Source organism: Alosa alosa, chromosome 5 (genome assembly GCF_017589495.1).
Source record: "Alosa alosa isolate M-15738 ecotype Scorff River chromosome 5, AALO_Geno_1.1, whole genome shotgun sequence".
In the NCBI taxonomy this organism is placed as follows: domain Eukaryota; kingdom Metazoa; phylum Chordata; class Actinopteri; order Clupeiformes; family Clupeidae; genus Alosa; species Alosa alosa.
In genome coordinates, this window is record NC_063193.1 from 32,388,359 (window position 1) to 32,408,358 (window position 20,000).

The window sequence follows — 20,000 nt, forward strand, 5'->3', positions numbered from 1 at the left end:
TCAACTACGCCATCGGCATGACTCCGCCCACTCACATCACCGTGGTGCACAACTTTCAGGTAGCACATGGTGTTGCAGAGCACACACACACACACACACACACACACACACACACACACACACACAAAACAAGTATATAAACACCTCCTCTCTCTCTCTCACACACACACACACACACACACACACACACACACACACACACACACACACACTCAAAACAAGTATATAAACACCTCCTCTCTCTCTCTCTCACACACACACACACACTCAAAACAAGTATATAAACACTTTAAAAATCAGTATGGGGTGACCATACATTTTGGTAGGGCAGAAAGTCTGACTTTTTTAATAGCCTATCATTTTGGGCTACATTAAAATTACATATTTTACAGGACTTTCTTGGTATGCTTAAATCATGTCACAGTCAGAATTGTAGATCAGTAACCCATCAGTTAAATTTGCACCCGTTCTCATACGTTAAACCAGCGAAGCATAGCAACGCGTTGTTGCTATGGGTAAACAAAACTTTTTTTTTGTGTTCTGTCTGGCCTGCTAACTATCTAATATTTTTTTAAGTAGTTGGGTTTTATAACTGCAACTCAAGACAGTTGGGTGTTATGGATAATTGTCTGACCACTCGCTGTAGAACACCATTGCCCTTCGTTTTTGCGCTGTCAAAAGATGCTATTAAATCCACTAGAAGCTAGCTACTAAACCAAGGAAGACACCAGGGTTAGCTCGCATTATCTTCTAATTTCAACCTCTCAAATAGTTTTTAAACAGAAACTCAAACACGGTTAACAGGTGCAACACTACTGCGCATTTCTGCATATTGAAATGAAACGATAGTCCTAATTTATAACTGGCGGAATAATTTGAGTAGGCTAGTTCTAGAATATGACCATGGGGCAGACTACTTTACGACCATACAGGCGTCTTTTAGCACGGATTGCAATCCTTATTGAAGCCGCCAGGGTTATGCGATAATTTATTGAGGAATGCGATCGTCGAGGTGCCCTGCCCCAACATTGCATGACAGATTAAACTCAACGAGAATCGCCACCATCATCCAAAAGTTGATGTCAATAGACCAAAAATAGTTGGAAAGCCTACAGAAACTATAGATAATAAATGTGACAATCACATTATTAAAAGTAGACTTGGAGCAATGATTTACTGAGGAACTATTTTTTGTGGAGGATGCTTCAGGTAGTTCGCTGCCCCACATGCCCATATGGACCGCATGCTCCTGTTAAAAATACTCCATTGTAAAAATAAATAATAATAAATAAATAAATGCGCCATTGTGTACTGAAGATTCAGGAGACACTGAACACATTGCACACATTGCACATTGCACACATTGTTTCTTGTGTATGCTAAAGTAGTGTAGAAACACACTCACACTGTGTTATTGTACACTGTTGTTTTGCATTTGTTGTTTGAAGTTTTTCCGTGTTTGTTTTGATGGTGCTGGTGTGTGTGCTCGGAGCAGTTCTTCATCCTGGATGTGTATAACAGCGATGGCACCCCCCTGACGGTTCTCTCTCCCCTGTGTGTGTGTGTGTGTGTGTGTGTGTGTGTGTGTGTGTGTGTCGGAGCAGTGTGTGCTCAGGAGCACCCCAGTTCTTCATCCTGGGCAGTTCTTCATCCTGACGTGTATAACAGTGATGGCACCCCCCTGACGGTTCTCTCTCCCCTGTGTGTGTGTGTGTGTGTGTGTGTGTGTGTGTGTGTGTGTGTGTGTGTGTGTGTGTGTGTGCTCGGAGCAGTTCTTCATCCTGGACGTGTATAACAGTGATGGCACCCCCCTGACGGTTCTCTCTCCCTGTGTTGTGTGTGTGTGTGTGTGTGCTCGGAGCAGTTCTTCATCCTGGACGTGTATAACAGTGATGGCACCCCCCTGACGGTGGATCAGCTGTACATTCAGCTGGAGAAGATCTGGAACTCGTCCCTGCAGACCAACAAGGAGCCCATCGGCATCCTCACCTCCCAGCACCGCAACACCTGGGGCAAGGCCTACAATAACCTCATCAAAGGTAACACACACACACACACACACCTCCCAGCATCACAACACCTGGGGCAAGGCCTACAACAACCTCATCAAAGGTAACACACACACAACCTCATCAAAGGTAACACACACACAACCTCATCAAAGGTAACACACACACAACCTCATCAAAGGTAACACACACACAACTTTATGAAAAGTAACACACACACAACCTTATCAAAAGTAACACACACACAACCTTATCAAAGGTAACACACACACAACCTCATCAAAGGTAACACACACACAACTTTATGAAAAGTAACACACACACAACCTTATCAAAAGTAACACACACACAACCTTATCAAAGGTAACACACACACACACCTCCCACCACCACAACACCTGGGGCAAGGCCTACAACAACCTCATCAAAGGTAACACACACACAATCTCATCAAAGGTAACACACACACACACACCTCCCAGCACCACAACACCTGGGGCAAGGCCTACAACAACCTCATCAAAGGTAATACACACACACAACCTCATCAAAGGTAACACACACACACACACCTCCCAGCACCGCAACACCTGGGGCAAGGCCTACAACAACCTCATCAAAGGTAACACACACACAACCTTATCAAAGGTAACACACACGCAACCTCATCAAAGGTAACCCACACACACACACACACACACACCTCGCAGCACCGCAACACCTGGGGCAAGGCCTACAATAACCTCATCAAAGGTAACACACACACACACACCTCCCAGCACCGCAACACCTGGGGCAAGGCCTACAGTACAACAACCTCATCAAAGGTAACACACACACAACCTTATCAAAGGTAACACACGCAACCTCATCAAAGGTAACACACACACACACACAACCTCATCAAAGGTAACACACACAGCAATGTCATCACAGGTATAGAACATACACACAACCTCATTAAAGGTAGAACATACACATAACATCATCAAAGTTAGAACATATGCACAACCTCATCAAAGGTAGAACATACACACAATCTCATCAAAGGTAGAAAATATGCACAACCTCATCAAAGGTAGAACATATGCATTACCTCATCAAAGGTAGAATATACGCACAAGATCATCAAAAGTAAAATATATGCACAATCTCATGGAAGACAACATACACACAAGCTTAGGGCAAGGGCCTTATATTCAAGGTTCAGCACCAATCCTTGTGTTTGTTTGAATCATGTATTCTCTGTTTGTTTTGGGGCGCCAGATAAGACTAATAAAGAGTCTGTGCGGGCGATCCAGAAGAGCATATTCACCGTGTGCCTGGACGCCCCGCTGCCCAGCGTGTCTGACCAGCTGTACTACAGCCGGGTGGCCGCCCAGATGCTGCACGGCGGGGGCAGTCGCTGGAACAGTGGCAACCGCTGGTTTGATAAGACCCTGCAGGTCAGTGCCTGCCACAGTGCCACCCTTTGTGGACTGGGAACCCTGGGACATGCGTGGGGTCTTGGCTACTCTATTCATTCCATCTCACTCCTCTGCTCATCTCTACTCTACTCTACTCCTCTGCTCTACTCTCCCATCTCTATCTCCCTGTACTCATCTCTACTCTACCATCTCACTCTGCTGTCTCCACTCATCTCCTCTGCCCTGCTCTGCTCTGCTCTACTCTACTCTACTCATCTCCACCATCTCCCACCATCTCTACCCACCCAGCTGGGTGTCTACCTAGCACCGTAATAATCCAATGTAAATAGATTAATGGCGGCAAACCCCGATAACGTGGCAATAGCCCATCAGCTATCCAAATAAATAAGTGTGGCGATAACCATCCCATGTACCCCAGGTCCCCAATGGCAGCCCCACCCATCCCTACTCCACCATCCCCCCACCCCACCATCATCTCCACCCATGCCGGTTTCCCACTGGTTCCCACTCTACCATCCTCCACCCCGTAGTTTACTCTATCAGCCATGGGTCCCAAATAACAATCCTACCCAATATCCCAATGGCAATGGCATCCCACGGCCCACTCATCTCTACACTCATCTCCTATATTCTAGTCTACCATCCCCACTACTCTACTGTATCGTACTCTACTCTACTCTTCTGTATTCTACTCATATTGTTGTTTCTAAATGTCTTTCCCAGTCCACACCTCTTATTGATTTCATGAAATGTGAATGCTAGTTGGTCATCAAACTAGGACTAATGAACACAATCAAGACAAAGCAAACTGACCAGCAGCAGACTGTTGGCAGTGGAAGGGATGAGAAGAGGAGTGTTGTGAGAGGAGTAGTCTGGTCCACTTGCAGCTTGTCATGTGTGTTTGCAGCTTGTCATGTGTGTTTGCAGCTTGTCATGTGTGTTTGCAGCTTGTCATGTGTGTTTGCAGCTTGTCATGTGTGTTTGCAGCTGGTCATGTGTGTTTGCAGCTTGTCATGTGTGTTTGCAGCTTGTCATGTGTGTTTGCAGCTGGTCATGTGTGTTTGCAGCTGGTCATGTGTGTTTGCAGCTGGTCATGTGTGTTTGCAGCTGGTCATGTGTGTTTGCAGCTGGTCATGTGTGTTTGCAGCTGGTCATGTGTGTTTGTTTTCCCCTCTCAGTTCATCATTGGAGAGGACGGCTCGTGTGGACTCATCTATGAGCATGCACCAACAGAGGGTCCTCCCATCATGTATCTGGTGGACTATGTGGTCGAGTACATGTAAGTACCCAACTTACCCAACCCAGTGGTTGAGTGTAAGTACCCAACCCAGTGGTTGAGTGTAAGTACCCAACCCAGGGTCACCAGGATGCTAGCGTGTCAGGGTACTTGAGGGTTATCAGAGTATATTATTAGTCTGCTAGTCTGTCTGGATGGAAGGATCAGTGTTATAGCCTGTCTGAGTAGATATGTGCTATCAGTGTAGTAAAGTATTATTTATCTACCAAGTTTGAGCAGTGCTCTCTTTGTGTGTGTGTGTGTGTGTGTGTGTGTGTGTGTGTGTGTGTGTGTGTGTGTGTGTGTGTGTGTGTGTGTGTGTCGTGACAGGAAGAGGTCCCCGACCCAGATGGTCCGTACTCCCATGATCCCGCTGCCGATGCCCCACAAGCTCCGCTTCAACATCACCCCCGAGATCAAGAAGGACATCGAGAAGGCCAAGCAGAATATGAACATGTAAGCAGAGACACAGCACTCAAAGCATCCTCTATAGAAATGCATGGGCTTAGTTTAGAATGGCAATATAACGCATCCTCCATAGAAATGCATGGGCTTAGTTTAGAATGGCAATATAACGCATCCTCCATAGAAATGCATGGGCTTAGTTTAGAATGGCAATATAACGCATCCTCCATAGAAATGCATGGGCTTAGTTTAGAATGGCAATATAACGCATCCTCCATAGAAATGCATGGGCTTAGTTTAGAATGGCAATATATTGGCCGCCATATTGCTGAGGGCAAACAGCTTACTGTCTATCAGAGACACCTGTCTGATTTCCACTTGGAGACACCTATAATTCCATTGGCCTTCAGTGATATACCGCTTGATTGTTGCCTCTACCAAGATGGCGGCGCTATTGACTTACGTTCTGGAGCCCAATGTGGCATCTAGGTTTCTAATATCTATGCCCAAAAGGACTTGATGAGTCCGCAGGGTGCTGTGGCTAAGAGGGAGAGAGAGGAAACACCGTCGTCGCTGCTGCTGTTGTGTAGATTGTATGAGGGTTTGGTGGGGTCGCTGCTTCGTGGTGGGGTCGCTGCTTCGTGGTGGGGTTACTGCTTCGTGGTGGGGTTGCTGCTTCGTGGTGGGGTTGCTGCTTCGTACACAGTAGACCTGGGTAGATCTGGGTTCAATACCCCACCGTTTCAACTCTCAGTAACTTGCTTCGGCTAAAAGCACCATCTAAATACCTTAACCTTTGCATTATTTATTACAGACCTGTCATGGAACTGCTGACATTACCAACAATATATAGCATCATTTTTATTTAAATTAACCATGTAAATACATGAATGTGCTCAGTAATCTCAGTCATCTGAAAGAGTCCAGTAAAATGCTTCTCCAGTGAAGATGTTCATTATGTCCCCTGTCCTCTCTTCTGTCCTGCAGCATGGTCCATGATCTGGACGTGAGGGCGTTTATATTTTCCGAGTTTGGGAAAGAAGTCCTTAAAGCCAACAAGATGAGTCCAGATGGCTTCATCCAGATGGCCATGCAGTTGGCCTACTACAGGTCTGACCATTACTGACCGTCTACTGACCATCTACTACAGATTAGAGATCTGACCATAACTGACCGTCTACTACAGATTAGAGTTCTGACCATTACTGATCGTCTACTACAGATTAGAGTGTGATTAACTGATGATTTGCTACAGTAGGCTCAAGGTTTAATCAGTCATCACTGATAGTACATTAATGTCCTGTATGTATTGATGGCTCTCCTCATGTCAGGTGAGAGCCAGGTCAGATAGGGTAAGTGAGTTTTGTGTTTACTGTTAAAGACTGCATTTGGTATTGAACACATCTGTATTGAACGCCCTGTTCCTAAACGGTTACGGTACGAATATGTGTACATTTACACCTCCACTGTGTTATGTTAAAGAATATAAGGAAGATGTTCACAAGACGTTGTATGTGTATGTGTTATAGAATGTATAAGGAATGCTGCTCCACCTATGAGAGTTCATCCCTGAGGATGTTTAAGCTGGGCCGAACGGAAACAATCCGCTCCACCTCCGTAGACTCGTTCGCATTTGTTAAAGCCATGGACGACCCAGCCAAACAGGTCAGTCAACTTTCACTTAAGTGTCTGTCATGTGTAGACATGTGTGTAAGGGTGTGGGTGCATGTTTCTGTTTTTTGGCTCTGTGTGTGTGTGAGAGGGGGGAAAGAGAGAGAGAGAGAGAGAGATAGAGAATGAGAACGAGAGAGAATGAGAGAGAGAGAGAGAGAGACAGAGAGAAAGAGGGATGCCTGTCTTCGGATACACCTGATTTACTTTGTGTATTTGGTGTTGTGTGTGTTGACAGAACTCTGAGAAAGTGGCCCTACTGGTGAAGGCCATCAAATCCCACAGAACTTATGCTGACCAGGTGAGATCACATGCAGTAGCTTACTGACCACCACCACAGTGCAAGTCACATATGACCTGCCATTTTACAATTAAACACTTCAAGATGTTCAGTTTATTTTGATCATGTTTTTATTTCTATTTTATCAGAGCAAATCTAAACCTCTCACAGGGTGGTCAGTCTTTGTTCAAGTTAGTTCTAAGCGTTGTCAGATATACCAGTGTTGGTCATTCCACTACTCTTGTGTTAAAAATCAGTCACCATGCCATGTGCCACAAACACACACACACACACACACATAAGCTATGTTTGGTTTCTGTGTTTTAGCTGACCTAAACTACTACTAGTCTGCTTAACCGGGTCTCTCCCCCTCTCTCTCTCTCTCTCTCTCTCTCTCTCTCTCTCTCCCCATAGGCTATTCATGGACAGGCCATTGACCGGCACCTGCTGGGTCTGAAGATGATAGCCATTGAGGACCTCACCTCCCTCCCTGAGCTCTTTATGGACACGGCCTACGCTGTGGCTATGCACTATAACCTCTATACCAGTCAGGTGTGTGTGTGTGTATGTATGTATGTGTGTGTGTGTATATGTGTGTGTGTTTGTGTGTGTGTGTGTCTGTGAGTGTGCGTGTGTGTATGTATGTGTGCGTGTGCGTGTGTGTGTTTGTGTATGTGTGTGTCTGTGCGTGTGTGTGTGTATATGTGTGTGTGTTTGTGTGTGTGTGTGTCTGTGAGTGTGCGTGTGTGTATGTATGTGTGCGTGTGTGTGTGTGTGTGTGTGTGTGTGTATATGTGTGTGTGTGCGTGTGTGTCTGTGTGTGTGTGTGTGTGTCTGTGTGTGTGTCTGTGTCTGTGAGTGTTTGTGTGTGTCTGTGAGTGTGTGTGTGTGTGTGTCTGTGAGTGTGTGTGTGTGTGCGTGTCTGTGAGTGTGTGTGTGCGTGTGTGGCCCATGACTCGTTCACTTTCCACTGGTTACGGTATCCATGTAATTCAACCCTTCTCCCCCTCATCTCCCACGGCTGAGTAGTGTCATCGTGTCTGCTGTTTTCAGACATGGAAGGGCTCTTTAAACATCATTATAAACTTCAGCATAACCAGAGAGTATTAGTGTCAACATCTGGCCACCAGCTGAGAAAGGCAAGCGGGAGAGTTGTGCTCCATAAACAGGATGTGTTTATTGTGCTCCATAAACAGGATGTGTTTATTCTGCTCCATAAACAGGATGTGAGGGTGAGAGTCACATGTACACATCCTGTGCTGTGACGTGTCATTTCCCAGAGGTGGTTCTAACGCACCATACACATTGCTAGTGATTCACTTATCGCCTGTGATGTGTACACATGTGATTCACTTATCGCCCGTGACGTGTACATGTGATTCACTTATCGCCCGTGACTTGTACACTCGTGATTCACTTATCGCCCGATGAAATAGTTGAAATTATTTTAACTTTCTTTGCTTAACGTTTTGCATCACCAATGGTTATTTCTGTAATCGCTGAATTACGTTGACACTCCATACGTTGGACCGGGGAAATGTCATACACACTCCATACGTTGGACCGGGGAAATGTCATACAGATACATTTCTCAGCCCCACGTCCGTCTCTAGGGGGAAATTAGATAGATAGATTGATAGATAGATACTTTATTGATCCCCAAGGGGAAATTCAAGAGCTGGAATCATATCACTGATTCCAATGTGTAAGACAGGTAGCGGTAACACATTACATCTAGTTATTCATTCACAGGACGTTCAATTCTACTAACGCAACATTTCACATCACCAGTGGTTAATCCATCTGTAATGGCTGAATTACAGGAACACTCCATTGTCTTCTGTGCTAGTCTCCTGAGTGTGTGTGACTGGGCCTTAAAGGAATAATCCAGAGTAAAATGCACTTTAGATCAATTTATGGATGATTGGGAGTACATACGTTGAGTTGACATCAAAATCATGTCATTCGGATGTGTTTTGAGAAAGTTCGATTTTACCGTTTTTAGTCAAAACTCGTTAGGCTGGAAGTGACCCGGGCATGTCATTTCGCCGCTACAAAACGCTATTTTTATACCTCTTCTACAGTTCCAAACAACATCACACTTACGTGGTAGTGAGTAGAGGGTCCCTAAAGCCAAACCGAAGTATCCCGAGGTCTTTATGTGGTCCAAAACGGGATTTTTTTTTTGGGGTCAGTGTTTATACCGGATCTGTGTTTGCATATTTAATGCGTTTCATACACGCGGTTTCAACACTGCATTTCGGTCGTTGCTTTTTACCTTACCATTACCTTCGATGCCAGTTATGTTTCCACCAGCTGCCTGCCTGCAGCCTACTTCCAAAACTCCAAAGCTGCTTGCTGTCAGATTTGGTTCGAGGACACAAGTTCAGTGTATCAACAACACTCAATAACAGTTTATGTGATGTGTTAATCAATTAAATTCCCAACAATTTCACAACAGCTAGTTCTGGAGTAGGCCATTCATCTAGCCCGCTTGCTTACGACGAAACTCAGGCTGAGCAGTTGGCACCTTATTTGGGTTTTGGGTTGCCAGGTTTTAGCCTATGACAAAACGGTTGAAATTGAAACTAAGTGATCGTGTATGTGTAGAGTATATTTCATACACAATCTGGCAACCTGAATGGATCAATGATTTTAAAATGAAGTTTGATGGCCATGCAAATTACGGGGAGTTTTCGGGAGAAATAACAAAGCGGGGAGGGTGCTGGGGAGATGACCTTGAAATACGGGAGAAACCCGGGAAAAACGGGAGTGTTGACAGGTATGGTGTGATGTCTCCTGTGTGTGTGTGACTGTGTGATGTCTCCTGTGTGTGTGTGTGTGTGTGTGTGTGTGTAACTGTGTGATGTCTCCTGTGTGTGTGTGTGACTGGGCTTTAAGACAGGCTGTGTGATGTCTCCTGTGTGTGTGTGACTCTGCTAGTCTCCTGTGTGTGTGTGTGACTGTGCTAGTCTCCTGTGTGTGTGTGTGAGTGTGTGATGTCTACTGTGTGTGTGTGTGTGTGTGTGTGTGACTGTGTGATGTCTTGTGTGTGACTGTGTGATGTCTCCTGTGTGTGTGTGTGTGTGATGTCTCCTGTGTGATGTCTTCTGTGTGTGTGTGATGTCTCCTGTGTGTGTGTGTGTGTGTGTGTGTGACTGTGTGATGTCTCCTGTGTGTGTGTGTGTGTGTGTGTGTGTGTGTGTGTGTGTGTGTGTGATGTCTCCTGTGTGTGTAATGTCTCCTGTGTGTTTGTGAGTGTGTGACTGTGTGATGTCTCCTGTGTGTGTGTGTGTGACTGTGTGATGTCTCCCGTGTGTGTGTGTGTGTAACTGTGTGATGTCTCCTGTGTGTGTAACTGTGTGATGTCTATTCCAGGTGGGCTCCAAGACAGACTGCCTGATGTGCCTGGGTCCGATCGTTCCGGATGGCTACGGCGTGTGCTACAACCCCATGGCCAGCCACATCAACCTCAGTGTGACGGCCTTCAACAGCTGCGAGGAGACCAACGCCACCAGGTTCTCCCAGTCCCTGGAGGAGGCGTTGCAGGACATGAGGAAGATGCTGTAGTAGCCCACGGCAACGTCCAGACCCAGCGACTGTAGCCCATGGCTACGTTCAGGCCCAGCGACTGAGGACTGTGAGGGACGCATGGCACGCATGTCCCGGAATAAGCTAACAGACTCGAAACTAGGCCTACCAGAGCAGGGAAACACCCTCTTACACTCACACACACACACACACACACACACACGCACAGGTACACACACACACACACACACACACACACACACACACACACACACACGGGTACACACACTCACATACACACACACAGAGGCACACACACACACACACACACACACACACACACACACATATATATGTTAGGGGGAACTCTGTACTCTTGTCGGACTTGGCCAAGATTTGCTTGTTTCTTAAGTGTCCCACCACGTCCCACGTGACAGAATTGGGTGATAGGCGGTCAGCCTGTTCCAGTAGGAGGGTGACATAACAAAGGTTGCCTTGGCGACTATCTCCCTTAGTGCTCTAACCCAGCTCTAACTGGCTAGTGAGTAATGACCAGAGGCTGGGGCTGAGAGCCAAACGCTCCGATGTGTGTATCCCAGAAGTGTGTGTGTGTCCCCGAGGAGCTCTATGTACTAAAGTGGTGTGAACTGCTGACACTTGCTTCGGCAGACACAGGACAGCCAAACTCCAGCCACTCAGGTCGTTTATTTAAAAAAAAAAAAAAAACCTTTGTGTTGTACAGACAACACCCTTTGTTGTGTTCGAACATATTTAAAGTCTTTGTGTTGTCTTAAGAATGCTATTTACAGTGTTTGTTTTGGAGTTCTTGCCTGCTGACGACCATGTTACTGCGAAGTCTTTGACTTTGACTCTATTTGACCAAGTGCTCCAACTTCTACTGCAGACTCCACTAGGAGACGCAGCAGTATAAAGCTCCCTGTGCCTTCGCTACGGTTTCTTATACCAGAGTTGCTACATGTAGTAACTCCATTCTGTCTGAAATGGAAACTTATTTCATGAAGAGAGAGATATAACATTTGTATCACTTTGAAATAAACAATTAAGCATCATATATTAACCTTATAGGCTACTAAATATATATATATATATGACTAATTAGTATGGGGAATCGTGTAATTTTAGGAACAGTTCATATAGATTTTTTGATAAATATACACATAATAAGGTAGACAAGTGAGATACAGACTATTTGCAAAAGATGTATTGCATCATTTGCCAAGAAATTTGGAGAACAAATGGAAAAAAATGAAAATTGTTTTAAAACCTGCATCTCTCTATTGAAGAGTTCAACAAAACATTGTCACTCAAGTATTTATCCTCACCACTGTCACTGTCTTTTTAATCTTGGTGTACATCTCCTCAGAGCCTTCAAACCTGCAAAGTTGTGTGAATGGTCAGATGTTACTCTTGCAAGAACACTTTCTACTGCATTGGCTGGCAAGACAACAGCACTTCACAAGCTCCACAACAGCCTCTGGTGCTGGTGGAAGTTTTGACAAAACAGGAGCCTATTGCCCATCAACAATTTGCCTCCATCCCAGTGATAGTGAGTCAAGAATCTTTGGAGCAGGCACTGTATCTTGTGCCCAAACATTTGCTTGCCTGTGTGCTCTCAGAATTTCAATTTCAACTTAATTTCACTTATAGAGCGTCAAAACATTACCCATGTCTCATGGCGCTGTACAGAGTGTTAAACATTCAGACAGAGCCAATGAGTAACAGGGGCGAGGAAAAACTCCCTAGAATTGGAAAAACATATAGGATGAAACCTTAAGCAGATCCACGACTCAAGGGCCTGACCCATCTGCCTGTGGTCAGTTACAGGACAGTAAGGTCTATGATCAGAGAATAACATGGTATTTAGAGCCACCTGAGGTATATGTTACAAAGTGGTTAGATGGTTACATAACCAGTATGATAATTCATGAATCCTATTTAGTGTTAAGTTCAAATAGTCCAGTGTAGGGGATGAATTGTCCATAGGGATTAGGAGTTCTCATCGGGCAAGTAGGCCTAGTGGGTCTCTAGGCTGCGCGGGCAGAAATCCGAGCATGGGGACAGCAATAGGCGATGGTAGGGCAATCATAAGGGATAGGATTTCCCTAGTTCCACTGAAGGGCTTTAGCTGTTTGAAAACCATGTTTTGAGGAGCTGACACACAAATTTCTCACATCCAGCTAACACGTCTGGAGATGGATGAGGACCTACTACAAGCCTACAAGTGTGTTAATGATATCATCATGACTTCATTGACTTGAAACAGAAACCTTTCCTTTCCCACGGGATAAACGGTAAATGGCGGGACAAACGGTTGTCCATCAATTTCCTGACAGGATACAATAGGATACCCGATAGGTCCACCGACTCTATGCACGATGTGATTGGCCGGACCGAAGTTTGTTTTTTCACCTCACAAGCCAGCGGAGAGTTGCTAGACTACCCTGGCTGGAAATTACATTTGCTGCGCTTAGGGATGCGATCAAGATTTCTGAGATGTATCTTTTCGACGTTGACGTTCTCCAGTGCCCATGATAATGAGACTGTCTTTGTTGATGTCTGGTACCCTGTGAAGGGCAAGCACCAAGACATCTGTGTGACATGTGTAGATATGTGGGGTTTTGCCAAAATTATTTACTGCTACTGCCACCTTTGTGTGTGTGATCTGTGACTGGCAGTTTACATAGTTCAACAGCTTTATGAGCAAGGTAGAGGACGAGGTTGGCTTTGGTTTCCTTTGATCCCAGGAAAGATTTAAAATCTTTGATTGGTGTAGTCTTGTATTTTGTATCCTTTATCATGTGCTTTTCCCATTGTATGGACCTGTCTCGTCCTGTCTTTCATGGAGTTTGTGATGGTATAGTTGTTAAATAATAAGTAGCCTAAATGTCATTGTAGCCTCGTGCCTTACTTTCAACATTTTCAAAGAAGCATTCTGCCAGATCTTAGCAACAGTTTATGTCACTTTTCCTGACAACCATCTCCTGCACAACAGCCATGCCATCTATTAAGATGCCATCCAATGTGTGTGTTAATTGCACTGAGCTACTCTCTATAGATTGTTCAGATGATGCTGTTTCTGAAACCAGTCACAATTCATGGATGAAGGCAGACTTAGCTGTAGTGGGCAGCATTAGGCTTGCATATAATCAACAAATTCATATGTTCCCACAATTTCCTGCAAGTCCTGTTAACAGAATTACTGAAGACAAAAGAGCTCATTGTGGACTTCAGGAAGTCTAAAGCTAGCACACACCCCTATTCTCATTAATGGGACTGAAGTGGAGTGTATCACCAGCTTCAGATTTCTGAGTGTCCACATCTCTGAGGACCTCTCTTGGACCCTCAACACCTCTACCCTGATCAAGAAGGCTTACCAGCGTCTCTTCTATCTGAGGAGGCTAAAGAAGGTCCACCACCTCAGATTCTGGTGAACTTCTACCCCTGCACCATCAAGCGTATCCTTACCAACTGTGTCACAGTTTGGTATGGCAACTGCTCTGCCCACGACCGAAAAAGCATTGCAGAGGGGGTGGTGAAACTGCCCAACGCATCACCAGTTCCTCACTCCCCTCCATTGAGGCCATCCAGGGCAAGTGATGCTTGCATAAAGCAGCACAGCAGGTTCAGAGGAAGCTTTCCTGCAGCTGAACTCTAGCTCTGCATCCCGGTGACAACCAACCTACAAAGCCCCACCCCCCCCGCCCAATGCCTCCTTGCCTGTGCCTGTTGAGGTGTCCACGACCATAGCAACCTTGACAGGGACAACAAGGAGGCAGACCCCCCCCCAATATATGTTGTTTATACATTGTTCACATTACAAAGCCATATTTATTCTGCTCTTATAAGGTAACTGCTAATATACACTGCACATATTTATATTACTCTAAACCTCTCTACCTTATATAAATCAGCTGTATACTACTGTCTACACTGCACTAAATTTCTTGACCTGTCTATGCACCACCTGTTTATACTTTCTATATCACATTGCACTTTTCTCCTTTTTTGCACTTCTGATTAGACGCAAACCACATTTCATTGTCTTCATACTTGTACTCTGCAATGCCAATGAAGTTGAATCTAATCTAATCTATTGTGGTGATTGCAGAACATTATTTTAATTCAAATGATTATTAGGTTATGTGAAGGAAACTTTTAATCAGTCAATGTGTTTTTCCGGGTATGCCAATAAATAGCATAATGGTGGTTACACCCATCACTGGTTGATAATCATGACATCTCATGTCACCCATGGTCATATGTATTACCTAAGCCATTCAATTTTATTAGAAAATGTATGTATATAATGATAATACCTCACATATATCCATTTAAAATGTTTAAAAAGGTGGTTATTTGCAATTTTTGGTGATATATCCGCCATCTTGGATTTTGGACCTGTGCAGTCCGGGAAAAAATTGGAAACAGGTAGTTTTGCAAACTATAGGGTCTGAAGAAGTGAAAAATCATACTTTGCAAAAATCCATATGAAATGTTCCAAACACCTTTTTTTGCTACATATCGCCCTGCACTAAATGTCCTTGAACTTGAATACTTTCCCAGTGCCAGTGTGTCAAGGCTTCACATCCTCATCTAGCCCAGACAGATGAGTGTGCCAGGGTCCAGAATATGAGGCAGAGACAGAGCTGTGTGTGTATGAATGAGTAGTGTGTGTTTGGTCGTGAAAGATGGCCATAGCCATGTGTGCATGTGCAAGGTGTGTGTGTCCCAGCACGGCAAACAAATAGTATGCGTGTGTGTGTGTGTGTGTCAGTAGTGTGTGTAAAAGATGTGTGTGTGTCCAGTCCATATGAACTGTATCAACGAGCAGTGTGTGTCAAGTCCGGAAAAATGAGTAATGTGCATGGAAGTTGTGTGTATGTGTGTGTGTATGTCAGGGCCGTATGAATGAGTATTGTGCGTGGAAGTTGTGTGTGTGTATGTGTGTCAGCCCCTTGATGTGCTGGTCAGGGCCGGACGAATGAGTATTGCGCGTGGAAGGAGCCCTTGATTTGCTGGTAGTTATGTGTGTGTGTGTGTGTGTGTGTGTGTGTCAAGGCCGGACGAGTGAGTATTGCGCGTGGAAGGAGCCCTTGATGTGCTGGTAGTTATGTGTGTGTGTGTGTGTGTGTGTGTGCTGGTCAGGGCCGGACGAGTGAGTATTGCGCGTGGAAGGAGCCCTTGATGTGCTGGTAGTTATGTGTGTGTGTGTGTGTGTGTGTGTGCTGGTCAGGGCCGGACGAGTGAGTATTGCGCGTGGAAGGAGCCCTTGATGTGCTGGTAGTCGCCGTGGAACTCCACCTCCGCCCTGCTCCCCTCGGAGCTCCACAGGAACAGCTGGCGGCCAGAGAACACCGTCGTCTTCAGCGTGTCCACGTCTCGGATCTGACAACACACACACACACACACACACACACACAGCAGCGGCCGGTCACTTTCAACCAGAACAACAACTGCAGCTTTAAACATTCACACACACACACAATATTATTGTAGGGTAATGTAACTGCGCTGGTTGACTGACCACACAACTCTGCTCTGCACCTGCCCATACTCGAACCCACGACATACAGCACCTCGGATTGGGAGGCAAGCATGCTAGCAAGGGAGCTAAAACTCATGGTGCTAGTTTCTCCTACTAGCATGTCTATTAAGGAGCTAAACCTCATGTGCTAGCATGGTGCTAGCATCTCTTACTAAAACTCATGGGTGCTAGCATCTCTTAGCACGTCTATTAAGGAGCTAAACCTCATGTGCTAGCATGGTGCTAGCATCTCTTACTAAAAATCATGGGTGCTAGCATCTCTTAGCACGTCTATTAAGGAGCTAAACCTCATGTGCTAGCATGGTGCTAGCATCTCTTACTAAAACTCATGGGTGCTAGCATCTCTTAGCACGTCTTTTAAGGAGCTAAACCTCATGTGCTAGCATGGTGCTAGCATCTCTTACTAAAACTCATGGGTGCTAGCATCTCTTAGCACGTATTTTAAGGAGCTAAACCTCATATGCTAGCATGGTGCTAGCATCTCTTACTATCACGTCTATTAAGGCGTTGGGAGGGAGGTTTACTATTGTACCAGCTGGATACTGTTAAGGGCCGTTCACACCAGGAATTATTGTTCTTGGTGGGAACAGCCCTTTTTAGTAACACTCTCTGTGAAGTTCATTGCCATCACATTTATAACATGCTATTGTAAATGATTCTGAAAGTTATTCTACTGGGTAATGAATGCATGCATAAATCATTATAGCAACTTAGGAGAAAGTGTTACCCCTGGATCTTGATCAGCAGGGAGGCAGAGTCTGTGTGTGTGTGTGTGTGTGACTCTCACCAGTATGTACAGTATGTGGTGTGTGTGGAGGTGGTGTTGAACATGCTGAGGGCCTGGATCTTGATCTGCAGGGAGGCAGGGTCTGTGTGTGTGTGCATAGTGTGTGTGTGTGTGACTCTCACCATTACGTATGTGGTGTCTGTGTGTGTGTGTGTGCGTGTGCGTGCATGTGTGTGTGACTCTCACCAGCACATATGTTGTGTGTGTGGAGGTGGTGTTGAACATGCTGAGGGCCTGGATCTTGATCTGCAGGGAGGCAGAGTCTGTATGTGTGTGTATGTGTGTGTGTTTGTATGTGTGTGTGAATGTGTGTGTGTGTGCATGTGTGTGTGTGTGTGTGTGTGTGTGTGTGTGTGTGTGTGTGTGTGTGTGTGTGTGTGTGTGACTCACCAGCACGTATGTGGTGTGTGTGGAGGTGGTGTTGAACATGCTGAGAGCCTGGATCTTGATCTGCAGGGAGGCAGAGTCTGTATGTGTGTGTGTATGTGTGTGTATGTGTGTGTGTGTGTGTATGTGTGTGTGTGTGTGTGTGTGTGTGTGCATGTGTGTGTGTGTGTGTGTGTGTGTGTGTGTGTGTGTGTGTGTGTGTGTGACTCACCAGCACGTATGTGGTGTGTGTGGAGGTGGTGTTGAACATGCTGAGGGCCTGGATCTTGATCTGCAGGGAGGCAGAGTCTGTATGTGTGTGTGTGTATGTGTGTGTGAATGTGCATGTGTGTGTGTGTGTGTGTGTGTGTGTGTGTGTGTGTGTGTGACTCACCAGCGTATGTATGTGTGTGTGTGGAGGTGGTGTTGAACATGCTGAGGGCCTGGATCTTGATCTGCAGGGAGGCAGAGTCTGTATATGTGTGTGTATGTGTGTGTGTGTGTGTGTGTGTGTGTGTGTGTGTGTGTGTGTGTGTGTGTGTGACTCTCACCAGCACGTATGTGAATTAATGGAAAGGTGGTGTTGAACATACTGAGGAGCCTGGATCTTGATCTGCAGGGGTATATGTGGCCCAGAGTCTGTATATGACTCTCACAGCACGTATGTGTGTATGCTGTGTGTGTGTGCATGTGTGTATGCTTGTATGTGTGTGTGTGTGTGTGTGTGTGTGTGTGTGACTCTCACCACTGCACGTATGTGAACAATGTGGAGGTGGTGTTGAACATACTGAGGGCCTGGATCTTGATCTGCAGGAGGCAGAGAGTCTGTATATGTGTGTGTGTGTATGTGTGTGCATGTGCATGTGTGTGTGTGTGTGTGTGTGTGTGTGTGTGTGTGTGACTCACCTCTATATTGTATAATAGTGATGATAATGGAGGTGGTGTTAAAGACACATACTGAGGCCTGGATCTTGATCTACAGGGAGGCCCAGAGTCTCTGTATGTGTGTGTATGTGTGTGTGTGTGTACAACAGTGTGTGTGGAGGTGAGTGTTGAACATGCTGCCTGGATCTTGATCTGCAGGAGCAGAGGGTGCAATATATGTGTGTGTGTGTGTGTGTGACTCTCACCAGCACGTATGTGGTGTGTGTGGAGGTGGTGTTGAACATGCTGAGGGCCTGGATTTTGATCTGCAGGGAGGGCGGGGCGTCGATGAAGACCCTGCAGGCCTGAGCAGGAGAGGACGAGTTCCGCGTCGGGTTCTCAATCACCCCAGAGGAGGCAAACAGCTGCACATCACAGTCTGCAGGAAACACACACACACACACACACACACACACACCATCACTAAAGTATGGGGTTCTCAATCACCCCAGAGGAGGCAAGCGGCTGCACGTCACAGTCTGAGAGACACACACACACACACCATAATTTTAATATCCCCGTATGGAAGAAACACACACACACACACCACGCTTGACCCATCCTTGCTGACCGGCATCTCACCCTGCTGATGGCTCTTCTTTGGGTTCTTCTTGCTGCTGTAGGTGAGCATCACTCCGTTGCCGGGGGTGATGCGTCCCTGCCTCACGAGCAGCACATTGGTACGTGACGTCAGCTCTTTGCCCTTCATCCTCTCACACTTCTTGATCAGGATGAGCCGGTCGTAGAACGCCATGTACTCCTCTGTGGAGGACCAAGCGTCAGGTTACTCAGCATTAACACACTCCCGTATATTGTACAAATACACTACCCCACGCAATATAAACACACTCCCATATACATATATATATAAGTATATAAGGTGAATTAGTGAAACACACTCAGCACACAGTGTAGACACAGTGAGGTGAAGCACACACTAATCCCGCCTGCAACAACAGCGGCGCTCGGGGAGCAGTGAGGGGTTAGGTGCCCCTCGAGGACACTTCAGCCGTGCCTACGGGTCGGGGTTCGAACCGGCAACCCTCCGGTTACAAGGCCGAAGCGCTAACCAGTAGGCCACGGCTGCCCCACCCATATACAGTATACTACCCCGTGCAATATAAACACACTCCCATATACTGTACATACATACATACACTACCCCGTGCAACATAAACACACTCCCATATAAATACATATATGCATACACTACCCCACGCAATATAAACACCTGACAGCACGTTAGACGACCTCTCTCATGTAACACCTGACTGTATCTTAGATATCCTCCCTCAAGTAACACCTGACAGCACTTTACATATATTCCCACAGGTAACACCTGATACTCACTGGCCTTACAGTCCAGAGTGCTGGACTCAAATTTGATGTTTATGACCTCATCCAGCGGTCGGCCAATAGCAACGATACATCTCCTCTGAGTGACGTTTCTTAGGTCTATGGTTCCGGACGGCTGGAGAAGAAGCTTCCCACAAACATCTGGAGGAATGAGGAACGTCAGGAAGAACCCAGGACATGGGTCAAAATGAGCCATTTTCAATTATAATAGGAAAATCATCTTTTTACTCACAGTACACACATACAATCACCTCTGACACACACACAAAAACACACACACACATGCCAGCTCTGAGCATAACACCCACTCACCTGTTTTAGAAGGCAGGGTTGGGGTTGCCGTGGTGATGGAGGCCAGCTGGGGGGTGGGGCTGGTGGAGGGGTGTGTGGGGGTCAGTGATG

At 45.9% G+C, this 20,000-nt stretch overlaps 2 protein-coding genes across 2 annotated transcripts in view; one reads left to right on the forward strand and one right to left on the reverse strand.

Moving 5' to 3' along the window:
- The window catches only part of LOC125294492 (carnitine O-acetyltransferase-like), a 15,741-nt gene extending 4,072 nt beyond the window's left edge, over window positions 1–11,669 (forward strand). Inside the window, exons 5-14 of the mRNA XM_048243294.1 lie at window positions 1–59; window positions 1,865–2,039; window positions 3,276–3,454; window positions 4,615–4,715; window positions 5,043–5,168; window positions 6,105–6,227; window positions 6,647–6,782; window positions 7,027–7,089; window positions 7,483–7,620; window positions 10,447–11,669. The exon at window positions 1–59 is cut by the window's left edge and continues 107 nt beyond it. Coding sequence (XP_048099251.1) covers window positions 1–59; window positions 1,865–2,039; window positions 3,276–3,454; window positions 4,615–4,715; window positions 5,043–5,168; window positions 6,105–6,227; window positions 6,647–6,782; window positions 7,027–7,089; window positions 7,483–7,620; window positions 10,447–10,638 — 1,292 coding nt within the window. The 3' untranslated portion in view covers window positions 10,639–11,669. The remainder of the gene's footprint in view (window positions 60–1,864; window positions 2,040–3,275; window positions 3,455–4,614; window positions 4,716–5,042; window positions 5,169–6,104; window positions 6,228–6,646; window positions 6,783–7,026; window positions 7,090–7,482; window positions 7,621–10,446) is intronic.
- Window positions 11,670–14,865: 3,196 nt separating this feature from the next.
- LOC125294494 (A disintegrin and metalloproteinase with thrombospondin motifs 13-like) overlaps window positions 14,866–20,000 on the reverse strand; it is a 35,147-nt gene continuing 30,012 nt past the window's right edge. The window contains 5 exon segments of the mRNA XM_048243295.1: window positions 14,866–16,005; window positions 18,449–18,621; window positions 18,825–19,004; window positions 19,593–19,739; window positions 19,911–20,000. The exon segment at window positions 19,911–20,000 is cut by the window's right edge and continues 310 nt beyond it. Of these exon segments, the coding sequence (XP_048099252.1) occupies window positions 15,850–16,005; window positions 18,449–18,621; window positions 18,825–19,004; window positions 19,593–19,739; window positions 19,911–20,000 (746 nt within the window). The 3' untranslated portion in view covers window positions 14,866–15,849.